This window comes from Oncorhynchus mykiss, chromosome 6, assembly GCF_057628025.1.
Source record: "Oncorhynchus mykiss isolate SJ-2025 chromosome 6, ASM5762802v1, whole genome shotgun sequence".
Lineage (NCBI taxonomy): Eukaryota > Metazoa > Chordata > Actinopteri > Salmoniformes > Salmonidae > Oncorhynchus > Oncorhynchus mykiss.
The window spans coordinates 62,691,952-62,705,782 of record NC_143027.1 but is presented as its reverse complement, the minus strand read 5'-3'; the positions used below and the strand labels follow the sequence as shown (position 1 = coordinate 62,705,782).

At 44.1% G+C, this 13,831-nt stretch overlaps 2 protein-coding genes across 9 annotated transcripts in view; one reads left to right on the top strand and one right to left on the bottom strand.

The window, feature by feature from the left end:
• The window catches only part of ankrd11 (ankyrin repeat domain 11), a 184,426-nt gene extending 179,390 nt beyond the window's left edge, over nt 1–5,036 (bottom strand). For all 5 annotated transcript variants that reach the window (XM_036980649.2, XM_036980651.2, XM_036980646.2 and 2 more), the window contains exon 1: nt 4,860–5,036. The gene's annotated coding sequence lies outside the window, so the exon portion shown is untranslated. The remainder of the gene's footprint in view (nt 1–4,859) is intronic.
• Nucleotides 4,319–13,821, top strand: LOC110526305 (mitochondrial inner membrane m-AAA protease component paraplegin). Of its 4 annotated transcripts, none has more exons than XM_090238527.1 (17): nt 4,319–4,503; nt 8,690–8,792; nt 8,885–8,977; nt 9,101–9,342; nt 9,738–9,877; nt 10,065–10,167; nt 10,247–10,372; nt 10,462–10,624; nt 10,740–10,913; nt 11,130–11,254; nt 11,346–11,448; nt 11,818–11,928; nt 12,044–12,159; nt 12,319–12,475; nt 12,553–12,716; nt 12,834–12,911; nt 13,067–13,821. In XM_090238527.1, the coding sequence occupies exons 2-17, from the start codon at nt 8,708–8,710 to the stop codon at nt 13,280–13,282; spliced, it is 2,196 nt and encodes a 731-aa protein (XP_090094653.1). In that variant the 5' UTR covers nt 4,319–4,503; nt 8,690–8,707; the 3' UTR covers nt 13,283–13,821. The 4 variants fall into 4 exon arrangements, with proteins under 4 accessions (XP_090094653.1, XP_090094654.1, XP_021462815.3 ...); XM_090238528.1 differs by having other exon boundaries at nt 4,486–4,503; nt 8,690–8,732; XM_021607140.3 differs by lacking the exon at nt 4,319–4,503 and adding an exon at nt 7,551–8,534.
• Nucleotides 13,822–13,831: the final 10 nt, after the last annotated feature.

Here is a 13,831-nt window from a genome sequence, read left to right as displayed (position 1 = left end):
CAATTTTAGGAAAAGGCTGTAACTTAACAAAATGTGGAAAAGATCATGGGGTCTGAAAACTTTCCGAATGCACGGTATGAGACACTTTAGGAAAAGCAGGTGTCAACCAGCCAGCAGGAGTTGACTATCTATAGTCTCAAACACCACAAACTAGTTTGAAGGGCAGTTGGCTTGGCTTCAAGAGGAAACAGTATTTGGGTGCAAAACAAACTGAAGCATGCTTTAACCTTAGAATGAACTATGCAAGGCCATCCCAACAGTTAGGTGAAGGTGCCCACAGGGTAAGTACGACAAACATAAACCTGTCCAAATGAACAGCATGTAGAATAACAACCCACCGCCCCACCAGACAGAGCCTCTAAATCAGTGTCACACTTCACAAAGGAGCTTCAAGCAATCCTGGAAAGCTAGCTAAACGAACCTAGCCATGACACAGTGGCCTCATTTGTCTGAAACACAGTTGTCTATCAAGCCCTAATGAGTAACAGAAAGTTCCTGTGTGCAGGCTTAGTTTAACATCCAAGATCACAGTGTGACACCCATTAGACCTGGCAACGAGAAGGTCTGAATGCAATGCATAATAACAACCAGAGTATAGGCTAGTGGAAACAAGCCAGGGAATATGGTGGAAACAATGTGATGAAAGAATCCTAACTAATGTGTGGTTAAAATACATTGGCAATGTGCAAAGCGCAAAAGCAAACAAAAACTTCAGCTGCTAATTGTTGGAAAGAGAATGACCAACAAACAAACTCCACAAATCAAAGCGTGGTTGTATATAAAAAAAAAATGTAAAAAAAGAATAGCCGAGTGGTGAAAATGTCCTTGGTGGTCAAAGGAGGGTGCTTACGGCCTTTGTGTGATGTATATGGCACCACGGCTGATGAAAACAAAGCGTCATAGCCCCGTGGTGGACGTCCTCTTTGGTTAGGTCTGCTTTTCTGTCACGCACTGCCCCACCCCCCCACCCCCTTCCTGTCGCTGCATTTCAATGTAAATGGCCCAATTGAATGGCTGCAGCTGCCCCGTCAAAAGGACAGCAGAGCTGAAGGCCCCAGTGATTGAGATTCAGCCAGTTCAAGCTCCCCCACCAACCCCATCACAGGGGACATACGAGCCCACGACAACCCACAGGAAATTCAACTGGCTACTGCTCTAATTCTCTGGCACATCTCTAGCCAGTAGCCTAAACCCATTTCTAAAATGGCAGTCCTCCTCTTCCCAAGCATATTTTTTTGTATGTGATCGAGAGGCATTTCAAATCTATGGATAAAACTCTGCTCACTTAGAACTCGAGCAACAGAGGGAGAGGAGAAAAAAAGAAAGACTAAAACATTTACGAGTGTGGAGGAGTGATTGAAGCAAGGCAAGCAAGTCCATGTGAGCTGAGCTCGGCCTCTTTCGGCCCAGACAGCAGTAGAGGACACATCAGAGCTCTCCTCTTTCAGGGGCTCACAGGCAGTGTCTGAAGAACTGGCCGGACAGGCCAGCTACAAAAGGACATTCTCAGTGCCACGTATGGATAAAACACCACACAGTGCTCTACACATCCAATCAAAACACCAACTGTTGTCTTCAGGTTTACATGACCACCCCCCCCACTCCCCCCTATGATCCTTCCCAGCTCACATCTGCCCACGTTAGCAACGCTGTAGTCTCCCCCACACTCGACAGTAACTGCTCTCTCATACGCAAACAACTTCTTGAACATAAAGTGCTGGACTTTTTGGGAGGAAATACACAAAAGTACAACAGTAACCATCTGTAAACAAGGAAGCAAAAGCCCATCATTAAAGCATTTGCGTCATGACTTTTGGAAAACAATGTATTGGTCTCTGAAAAATAACACTGCGTGCCTCTCACCTAAAAGCAATAACAAAATGTTCTACTTCAAGTGTCCCCTTACCAAAAGATCAAAAACAAAACTGTTAAAAGTTATGTTTTAAAAATGCAGCAAACCAGAAGATGGGAGACCCGTTCCCTTTAATCTAAGAGTCAGGGAAGACATTATCAAAAGTGCTGCAGTGGAAGACGTGAGCAAAACCTGTGACCAGTAGAGGAGGCATCAGACACAGGACTACCCAAACCCCAAATGAGGCTTCCCCAGAGCAAGGAGAATGGGACACAGCCATGTTGTTATGTGTGTGTGTGTGTGTGTGTGTGAGAGAGATGGGAACCAATTTCAAAGAGGTTTAAATGGCATTTGACGGTCCAGGGATTGCACTAGCTGGGAGAAAGCTATAAAAGATTGACACTGCCAAGAAAAAAGGGAAGCAAAAGAGAAGCAGGAGCAGACATCCTTGTTTGCAACAGACCAACACTCAGCACTGGGAGAGAGTTTGGTAGAAAGAAGCCAGACCGTGTGAGGACTTTCGGCTGTATTCTCCCTGTGCCTACACACGATGGGTTCTTCTTTCCCATTTCAACTAGAATAAGTAGGTTACCGCAACACACGCACCCCTACTGCTGCTTGGTAAGCATTTCACTGTTGTATTCGGCACACGTGACAAATAAAATTTGATCAACAAATGTAAAAGCTCCATTCGGTGGGCACAGAAGCTTTTGATAGCCAGTGTTCCACATTGGCCATACCTAAATGCTGTCCACAGTATTGGTGGGGCCAGCTAAATGACTGGGTTTCTCATCATAACAAAACCTTCCCACATTCAAACATGTGGCCTGGAACCAGAGTAAACAGAAATAAAAAACATTGTGATTCAAGAGCCAAAACCTTGTCAGAGCTATGACCCAAGTCAATGGAAACGGTTGCCTGTGTACAAACATTGTTAATCTTTAGGTGAGCAGTTTCTCAGCCCTGCATGCCACAACAAGTGTGGGGGCAATGCAGCTACTGCACACTGACCCCAGGGCAAAAGCATAGAGAGGATGTGGTGGGACGAACCACAGACAGTCGCAGTTCTGATGTTTTGCTGTGTCTTTCCTGCACTGCAGGTTTAGATAGTCACACAGAGCAACAACGTAAACACAGTAGAGGGCTGCAAGACAGAGGAAGTACAGACTTGCGGAAGCCACGCCACTCTCCTCTACACAAGATATAACATGCCAAACTGAGCAAGGCCATCCAATCCAGACTGCCAGAGGGGCATTGTGAGGTACACTCATTGTTCCCCACTGCGATTTGTATTTGTGCCCATTATTAGCCTGCCTGATAGTGCTGAAGGTGTCACGTTACACACTGTAGGCAGGAGAGGGCACAGTGGGACCATGTCAAATAGTGGCACTGCCATGACCACAAACAGGCTAAACGCTCAGAAGACTTGAGCCAGGACACAACAGGAATCACGGTCTCTGAACCTGAGTAAAAGAAGAGGTTCACTTAGGCAGCTGAAGACGGGGCACACAGGACGGCACAGAATGGCTGCCTTGAACAGGAAATCGTTCTGAGAAATCCCAACTCTCAACACAGCTCCTGACCTCACTGACCCAGGCAGGACACAATTTCCTGTCTTAGGCTTACACACTACAACAGGAGACACTGGTGAAAATCTAGGCTATAAAGTTCTCCAAAAGGGGAGTGTACCAAGCGTATACATCAAGTAACGTGTGTTGGACAAGGGTACTAGGGCTACATATTGCAGAAAGTTGATTTAATACATCCAACACAGAGCCTTGGTGTATTTACATCAAAAATGAAGGGGGAAGAAGTTGCAAAATAACAACAGAAACTTAGAGACATGAAATTGGCGCTTCCAACATCTTGACAAAGGTGGTGGGGGATTACATGCATTGCTGTGTCTGCAATGAATTTCAATGTGAACGCCCAACAAGCTGAAGAGCTCAGAGAATCTTTGTAAGAAAATACAGCCAGCAGCTCCACTGCAGTGTTTTCAAAAGAACTGATACTGCACCAAAACGTTATCAACCACAGTCTACTCCAAGTAGAGTGGTCGTTCGTTAGGAACCTTGCCCTTCTTTTCATGCTCTCCCACAACCAGAAGTCAAAGCCTTACTGTTGTGACTTATTGTTGACTTGAAATATTCATACCATTCCACAGCCTCTCAAATGATAGAGCCTGTCAAGCAATGGAATGATATTGGCACTAATATAGGAACTAATTTGAAAACACTGCACACCTGTGTTACTTTAACGACAACCATAATGACGTTCTTGTTAGGACAGAGTAAATGACACATTTCACAGTAACTGTGTTAATACATTACAGTAAAATATTCTAATCAAAATACCAATCCTGGATCCATGGACCCATGAGTCGAACAGGAAAATTGCAAAATCGAGGAGAAGTCAAGCAACTTCGGAGAGCACGTCTTAGTTGATCTCACCACTGCATTACACATCAACATAACCAATTATTTCATCCCATCTGTGTCTTTTCCAAAAATAAATAAGCAGTTGAGTTGTATGAAATAACGTCACTGGCAGTGATACAACATCCCCTTGAACACATGGTGTTATTCTTTTTTTTACAAAATACATCAGCCTCTTCGCCTGAAGGATGGCACTGAAGCCTTTCAAATACATTTGTGAGTATATCCTAAACACCTATGCAACTAAATATCTAGCTATAACATTAACAGGATATGTAGGTCAACAAACGACTCGCAGGCTAGTTTTTAGCTAGTATGCCACACTTTTCGCCTAAATTAAGTCCTTATACCTGTCATCTTGCTAGTTAAACGCGTACGCAGTTAGAATGCTGGGTCGGGGGGAGGGTCAGCTAGCTTCATAACACATTTATTCGACTCGAGCATGAAGCCATGTTATCTAGTTAGCTTAACAGCTAAGGCTAACGGTATAACAAGCTAAGCATATCTAGTTCGTTAACGTTTTTCGCCTAACAAACACAGCCAGCTAGCCAACTAATGTTATTTCGTCTTACCTTCAACAGAATCTGAGTTACGTCGACAAGCTTATCCCAGATATTCCTGTCCGATGCTTGTTTTTCCCATTTGAGGCCCTCTGGTTCAGCAATCTGCCGTCCGTAGACATTCGATAAATGCTGCAAACATCTCAGTTGATAATCAGACTATTGGAAGCTAACGTTAGCAAGCTAGGCTGGCTAGTATTTCTAGGCTAGTGCTAACTAGCTTGCTAATTCCTGAACACCAACAACCGACAGAGAACGCTTAAAATCTCCTCGAAAACGTCCGTGTACACTTTTTATTTTGTCACCATGGTCTAAATTGAAGATTTGTATGCTCAGTAATCAAAACTGGAGCCTTGAAAGGTAAACTTAATGTAGCTAAAAACGATATTTTGTTACCGGCTTAATCTTATTTAACGACCCCTTGCAAACTGTTTCCAGACGGGCTTTAGCTTCGATATGCGTCTGAAGGAAAGAGGCCAAATGAAACACTGATTGTGGTTGGCTCTTGAATGTGGGCGGATACTATTTGTGCACCGACGAAACTGGCGCCATTATGGATCAAATCAAAGTACTAAATCTACATTGTACAATAATATGAAGGCGCGAACATGGTTGACCGAGTACTTCAGTTTCCATGGTTGGGGACCCATCTCCATTACACAGTTGGGAGAGCAAGCAAAGGAAATGGAGTACGAAAGGTTGGGTGCACTTGACTTACCTCGCTCAGCGTGATGGAGTGAGACACCTCATATCGTATTATTATTATTCACGTGAACAAACATATTATTGCATACTTGAATATTATCGTAGTCCAACTCATGATGTCAGTATAACCAAAGCACCTTTACAGGTAACTAGCACCCTAGTTTGACCCAAATGTCCAGATCACAGGTAGGTCCGAATAGCCTATTTCACTTCCAAAACACGTTTACTCGGTGCTTTCATCAATACATGATTTCCTACCGTTGACAACTACAGTCTCAATATCATAATGTTGTTGATGGTGATCTCTGCACACTTTGAAAGTCAGACGGGTTTGGGTTGTTTGGTAATGCATATCGATTGCACCCATGACTAGCGGCCTCTGCTGGGCGACAAAATGACATGCACGGAGATGTAAGAAGAGCTATTATTGGTTAAGATAGTATTTTTTTATTGAATCTGTTTCCTCATTGGCTTATTTAAATGTTCGTCACGGTGATGGGATGGGCCTTTATTTGGACTTTCTAAACATTATTTGTTTTGAGGTCCTCTACCATATTAAATGGACATAAACGTTGTACTGCATGCTTTCAGGATATTTTTTTTGTGTGTGACATGCTTCGTAAACAACAGGTGTGGACTAACAGTGAAATGCTTACTTTACGGGCCCTTCCCAACAATGCAGAGAGAAAGAACATGGAAAAATAATTGTAAATAGTAAAGTAAAACACATAATAATATTAGATACACAATAAGTAACAACAAAAAAATAACTTGGCTATATATAAGTGGTACCAGTACTGAGTCCATGTGCAGGGGTACAAGGTAATTGAGGTAGATATGTACATATAACTAGAAATAAAGTGACAGATAATAAACAATAGCAGCAGTGTATGTAAATCAAAAAAGTTTGTGCAAAATGGGTAAATGCAGATATTTGGTTAACTATTTAACGAATCTGTACCTCTATATGGTTCACTATTTAACTAATTGTTACCGCTTGCCATGCGGTAGCAGGAGAGAACACTTTGACAATTTTCAGGGCTTTCCTCTGACACCACCTAGTATAGAGGTCCTGGATGGCAGGGAGCTTGACTCCAGTGATGTACTGGGCCACACGCACTACCCTCTGTAACACCTTGCGGACAGATGCCTAGCAGTTGCCATACCAAGCAGTGATGGAGCTATGGAACTTTTTGAGGATCTGAAAGGCCCATTGCAAATTATTTTCAGCCTCCTGGGGGGGGAGAGGTGTTGTCGTGACCTCTTCACAATTGTGTTGGGAAGCACTCAAACTGCTCCACTTCAGTCTTGTACCAGAGAGTATATCATTTTTGGTATTGTCTACCAGGTTACTTTTTATTTATTTAACCTACATTTAAGGACACATTCTTATTTACAATGACGGCCTGCACCAGCCAAACCCGGACGACGCTGGGCCAATTGCGCGCCTCCCTATGGGACTCCCAATCACAGCCAGTTTGATACAGCCTGGAATCGAACCAGGATGTCTGTAGTGACACCTCAAGCACTGAGATGCAGTTCCTTAGACCGCTGCTCCACTCAGGAGCCTCCAAACAATCAGATTTTCTCTGATATTTTTTAGGCAGGGCAGCTTTTACAATCACAATGTCATGCACAAACCTTTATGAACAAGAAAACAAGAAAACTTTCCAAGCTGTTTTTCACCATGATTTTACGGATAAAAGTATTAGAAATTATTTTGTTTTTTTCAAAATATAAACACAATGAATGCTCGATGCCATAGCTACCTCTGGTGGCTACTTTTGTAACTACAGCAAAGAAGTCCATAGAGACATTATTTAGCATACACAAGAGGCAGATACAGTAAAATACAATGATGTTATAGCGCACAAGCACATTGTCAATAATACGTGTATTTTAGTATTTTATTACAGTTAGCATCTATTCTATGTGCCATTTTTATCTCAAGGAACGTGTTTCCTGGATGTGAAAATCCTGCGCAGGTAGAACGCTCATGAAGCAACATCGTGACGTAATCCGACAAGGGTCAAAGGGCCGTGCATTACTGAATATTCTCTTTTATGTACTGTAGCTACTGTAACTGTGAGCAACCGGAAAAGGTCCTAGTCTAATATTAGTTTATTGACAATAAATTATATATTTTCCGCAATTTGAAAGTTATGTCTATCTCAGCGTGAACATAGAATCAAATCAAATATATAGATACTCTTTGGTCAAGGGACACGTATCTCTTGGGGTTAAAGTTCGGGGTTCAGCAAACGCTTTTTAAGTGCGTCAGGATATGTATGCGCTTATTTGCTCTCGTGGTCAGCTTAACAAGGGATTGTACCTATTTAATTCACTGACCTTGCTTCAATGATACAAATTCGTTACCAAAACAGAATGATGGGTACATTACATTTCAGAGCATATCAAAGGATTTGTGAACGAAATCTTGTTGTTTACGATACATAGACAGTTGTACATGTACTGAGGACTTTTCGTTGTAAGGAGTGAAATGTCTTTAATGTAGCATACCATCTTTATTATTCTTGTCATGTTGAATAACAACAGCTAACGATGTAGTTCGCTTTTTTTTATAACAAAATACCGCGCTGACCACTGCTGCAATCTCAAGGTCGAAGCCTATTGTCATTACTGACGTTTGCTAGCCAGGTAGTGAATGCACTGTTAATGGTGACCATGTCAGTTTTATTAGCTAGCCAGCTGTACTGTATTTGTATCTAACCTGTGCGAATGTTCGGTAGTCTAGCAGGCAGGGAAATGGCAGCTCTGCGACGTGCCAGTTCTTGTAGAAAGTACAAGACCATAATATGGACCGCGTCGGGACGCAACAACTGTCAATTTGTCAACAAGCGTCCAAACAACGATGCCGCCAAACTGCAGCAATCGACATGTATGAACTGTAAAATATTATCATGCTCACTTCGTCCTTTTGTGACTCAACCACATAATGGCCTCAACCATGGGCTCATTCAGGTTAGTTGCCTGTCTTTGTTTCCACCATGACAATAGCTGACCGTCATTCAAATCACAATGGTCACGCCACTCCTCTGTTATGTACTTAGCTCCTGTAACTGTGAGCAACAGGAAAAGGACCTGGTCTAATATTATGCTACCACTTCTTTCTCCAGCAACTGCTACACAGACCCATGAGTCCCAGATTGACTGCAATAAGTAAGCTAATGATCAAGAACAGCTTGTTCAAAAACCCTGTTGACCTGTGGAATATTTTAAGTAAGCAGTCACCCCCACCCCCCCCCCCCCACTAATTTGAAGATGATCTAATATTTCCCAGTCTGACACTGACTCGTACCCTATCATTGCAGGTTCCACAAATTATTTCAGCACATCTCAGTCTAAACAACAAGATCAAAAGAACAGTGATGGACCCAAGGGAAAAACTCCAGAGGAAGATGAAGGTCAGTAAGAAACCTCAACACAGCTTTGCATTCAGGCTACAGTCCTTTTATACTAGCTATCTTGTGCCATGAATACACAGGTGAGCTGTTAGCTGCACCTCTTAATTCCCCATTGTCTTTCAGAGGAGAAGAAGCGGCGGGAGCAAGAGGATCAGATGTACAGGGAACGTCTGCGCACTCTCTTCATCATCGCCCTGGTCATGAGCCTCCTCAACTCCATCAATACCAGCGGGGGAAACATCTCCTGGAATGACTTTGTCAATGAGATGCTGGCCAAGGGTGAGGTGTCTCGTGTGCAGGTGGTCCCGGAGAGCGACATCGTGGAAATCTACCTCCACCCTGGAGCAGTCATCTTCGGAAGGCCTGTACGTTCCTTTTCCTCATTCTAGAATCTGGACACTGATGTACAGTATACTACAAAGCAGAAACTGGCTAACCCCTTGATAACTTGCCTAAATATTCAGTTATTTTTTTAGAAAGATGAGCTTGGTCTAATTGATTCAACAAATGAAAACACGTATCTACATTTAGCTTTTTAATGAACCAGAAAATCAATAGTTATTTTGGGTTGCTTATCAATGTTAGCTGGCTAACTCATTGATCCTACTTTGTAGTATACCCCTCAGCTTTTAGTGTTGATACATTCCATCCCCACTTATGTTGTGATGGCCATGTCACCTATTTATAAGCACAGGAATCTAGATGATGTTCAGTGAAATATGCCCCCCTTCACACGCTTCCTCCGTCCGTCTGTGTGCAGAGGCTGGCTCTGATGTACCGTATGCAGGTGGCCAACATTGACAAATTTGAGGAGAAGCTCAGAGCTGCAGAAGAGGAGCTGAACATTGACGCCAAGGACAGGATCCCAGTCTCCTACAAGCGCACTGGCTTCTTTGGAAAGTGAGTACCTGACTCTCAACCAACAGCTGTATCTGTGATGTGATCATGCAAGAATGAATATCACATGGATGCCATGGTTAGGTAATATGATTATACCTCAATAACATGTCATATGTTTATACCTCAACATGTAATATGTGTTTCCATGACATTGGTACAATATTGCTTTTGTCTCTTTCTGTCACAGTGCACTTTATGCCCTTGGAATGGCTGCCATTGGGGTGGCAATCCTGTGGTATATTTTCCGCCTGGCTGGCATGGGTGGAAAAGAGGGTGGCTTCAGTGCATTTGTAAGTAGAACTGTTTTCCCTTTACTAGTCTTAGCCATTTTGTTGTGTTTCTCATGCTCGTCTGTGATGTGCTCAACAGAACCAGCTGAAAATGGCCAAGTTCACTATTGTGAATGGCAAGTCTGGGAAGGGTGTGAGTTTCAAAGATGTGGCGGGCATGCACGAGGCAAAGATGGAGGTGAAGGAGTTTGTTGACTATTTGAAGGTAAGAGGGCAAATGTAAAGAGGTGATTTGTGTGACAGTTATTAGCAATGTCAACAGATGTCTTGCTGACTCCTGATTTCTCTTGGCAGTGCCCAGACAGGTACCTCAACCTGGGGGCCAAAGTCCCTAAGGGCTCCCTGCTGCTGGGGCCCCCAGGCTGTGGAAAGACTCTGCTGGCCAAGGCTGTGGCCACAGAGGCACAGGTGCCCTTCCTGGCCATGGCAGGCTCCGAGTTTGTGGAAGTCATTGGGGGTAAGATTTGCACTGTTTCCAATCAGAAGTCCTATCCGTTAAGTTGTCCAAAGAAGACTGCAAGGTGGACAGCAAGTCAAAGCAATAATAATGTATATTTTGTCTGTAAGTGCAGGTCTTGGTGCTGCCAGGGTGAGGAGTCTGTTCAAAGAGGCGCGTGCTCGAGCCCCCTGCATCGTCTACATAGATGAGATTGATGCTGTGGGAAAGAAGCGTTCCAATAACATGTCTGGCTTCTCGAACACCGAGGAAGAGCAGACCCTCAATCAACTGCTGGTGGAGATGGACGGTGAGGAGGGGGTTTGTTTTGAGTTAACCGAGATTAGGGTTACACAAATAATAGCTTTCCGTTACTTCGTCACGGTTATCAATCTCTTTATCATAACTGACGTGAAGGTTTTAAGTATTTTTTGGGGGAACATAATACATGTATCTCGTGTCTTTTTTTGGCTATTCAGCAACATTGTTTGCACTTATATACTGTTCATTACCGTTCTCCCAATAGGAATGGGCACTACTGACCATGTGATAGTCCTGGCCTCCACAAACCGGGCGGACATTTTGGACAATGCTCTCATGAGACCAGGGAGACTGGACAGGCACATATTTATCGACTTCCCCACTCTGCAGGTACAGTGCCCTGTCCTCTGAAAGTATCTATGTCCTGAAGATCTCCAATGTATTAAGTGTGCATGAGCTGTTTCCTTCTTGTGCATTTCAGGAGAGGAAGGAGATCTACGAGCAGCACCTGAAGATACTCAAGCTCACCCACCCAGCCAGCAGCTATTCCCTGCGTCTGGCAGAGCTCACCCCAGGGTTCAGTGGTATGTACACACATGGCTGAAGTTACTCAGTGGTTCGAGCCCTGAATGCTTATTTGGCTGACAGCCATGGTATATCAGACTGTATACCACAGGTATGACAAAACCTTTACGTTGGTAACCAATTTGTAACAGCAATAAGGCACCTTGGGGGTTTGTGATATATGGCCAATATACCATGGCTAAGGGCTGTGTCCAGACCCTTAGCCGTGGTATATTGGCCATATGCCACACCTCCTCGGGCCTTATTGCTTAAATAGCACCCCTCTAAAACAACTGTATATTCACCTTCTTGTATGCTGTCACTGAACATAGTAAACCAGTGTATTCTAAAAACTGTGAGCCTAACGGGATTGTGTATTACTCTCTCAGGGGCAGACATTGCCAATATCTGTAACGAAGCAGCCCTGCATGCTGCCAGGGAAGGCTACAAATCCATCGACACCTTCAACTTTGAGTACGCTGTGGAGAGAGTCCTAGCTGGTACGAGGTCATTACGATGTCTATGAATGTCTGCCACCTTGGAACTCACTCGCCAAATTTCTTGTGGTAGAGATTGATTTCTGGTCCCTTATTGACTTTCTCCGTTTGTATCCAGGAAGTGTGAAGAAAAGTAAGATCCTGTCCAAAGAGGAGCAGAGGATTGTCGCGTTCCATGAGTCTGGCCATGCCCTGGTTGGATGGCTGTTAGAGCACACAGAGGCACTCATGAAGGTGACACCACCTTCATAGCTGTATATCCACTAATGTCAGTGGGTCTTTGCTCAATGCGATATTGTTGAATACTATGGAGAAATGAACAGGACCAAAAACATAGTAGATGACCATATATTGTACAATGTTGATATATTCGCTGGTTGTCTTGTTTGCCAGGTGTCCATTGCCCCCAGGACCAACGCTGCCCTCGGCTTTGCCCAGATCCTGCCCAGAGACCAGTACCTGTTCTCCAAAGAACAGCTGTTTGAGAGGATGTGTATGGCTTTAGGAGGAAGAGCCTCGGAGGCCATCACCTTCAACAAGGTCACCACAGGTAGGCTGTCTGACCATTCATCACAACATACACACACCTATAGCATTCAGTCTGTGAGACGTTTGTCTTTGCGCTAGGTGCCCAAGATGACCTGCGGAAGGTGACTCGTGTGGCCTACTCCATGGTGAAGCAGTATGGCATGTCCTCCAGTGTGGGTCAGGTGTCCTTCCCTGAGACAGAGGAGCAGGGAGCTGTCGGACGCAGGCCCTTCAGCCAGGGCCTCCAGCAGCAGATGGACCACGTAAGTCTGCACCCGCAAAACATTACGAGTAGAAGATTCCCCTGTTGTAAGTTTACCTGTAGTTCTGTTCATTGGAGATAACCTTGTGAAGGATGGCTTGTATTTTGGTTCTTGCAGGAAGCGAAGCTGTTGATAGCACGCGCCTACAGACAGACAGAGAAACTGCTTCTGGATAACAGAGACAAGCTGATAATGGTAAGACCCTCATTCCAGACTTGTTAGCCATATTTTTGTGTGACGTGGCGTCTACATAGCTACCATATTTAAACACTCATCATGCATTGTATTCCATTGTCAAACAATTTTGCGTTCACAGTTGGCTAACCGTCTTTCTCTGTGTATATTTTCAGTTGGCCAATGCTCTTCTGGAGCGGGAAGTAGTGAACTATGAGGACATCGAGGCTCTGCTGGGACCCCCTCCCCACGGGCCCAAGAAGATGATCGCCCCTCAAAGCTGGATCGAAGCAGAGAAGGACAAGCAGGACACAGGGGAGGATGATGAGCCACGCCCACCTCCTCGTAGGAAGGACAATAATGATGAACATCTGAACCTGAGGCCTGTATGACCCGGTCAGTCTCAACACTCCTCTGCAAGAATCTGTACACACACTCCTCCAGCAATATAATGTAGGAGGGCCAGAGCGCCTCTCTGTGGTTGCAAGTTTCCAGTACACAAATCACCATAAACAGTGAAGTGCCACCTCACCTGCTTTTCCTGGTGGATATCAGTTCAGTTTGTTGATAAATGTCCATTCACTACAGTGAGGTGTAACTAGACGAGGTGTATCTGTTAGTGGTGAGGAACAGTGAACTCATAGACCTTTTAGGACCAAGGGTCCTCTTTCACTTCCTTAGAGGGAACATTTGTTGGTCCTTTTTTAGGTTTTCAGAGTATTTTAACCATACTCTGGGTAAGTGGCACCTGGTCTGGGTCAGCCTTAGCATGGCATAAATGGTGTACCAATAAAGGTTGTTTATTGCTGCAGTGGATATGCAGTTCATTGTGTTATGGGCAGAATCCTACCTTGAGTTGTAAAATGGTGATTTGCTCCAAAATCCCTGTGATGCTCAGGGGTGTTTAAATAAAGCTTTATTTCAACTGTCATTGAGTTGCC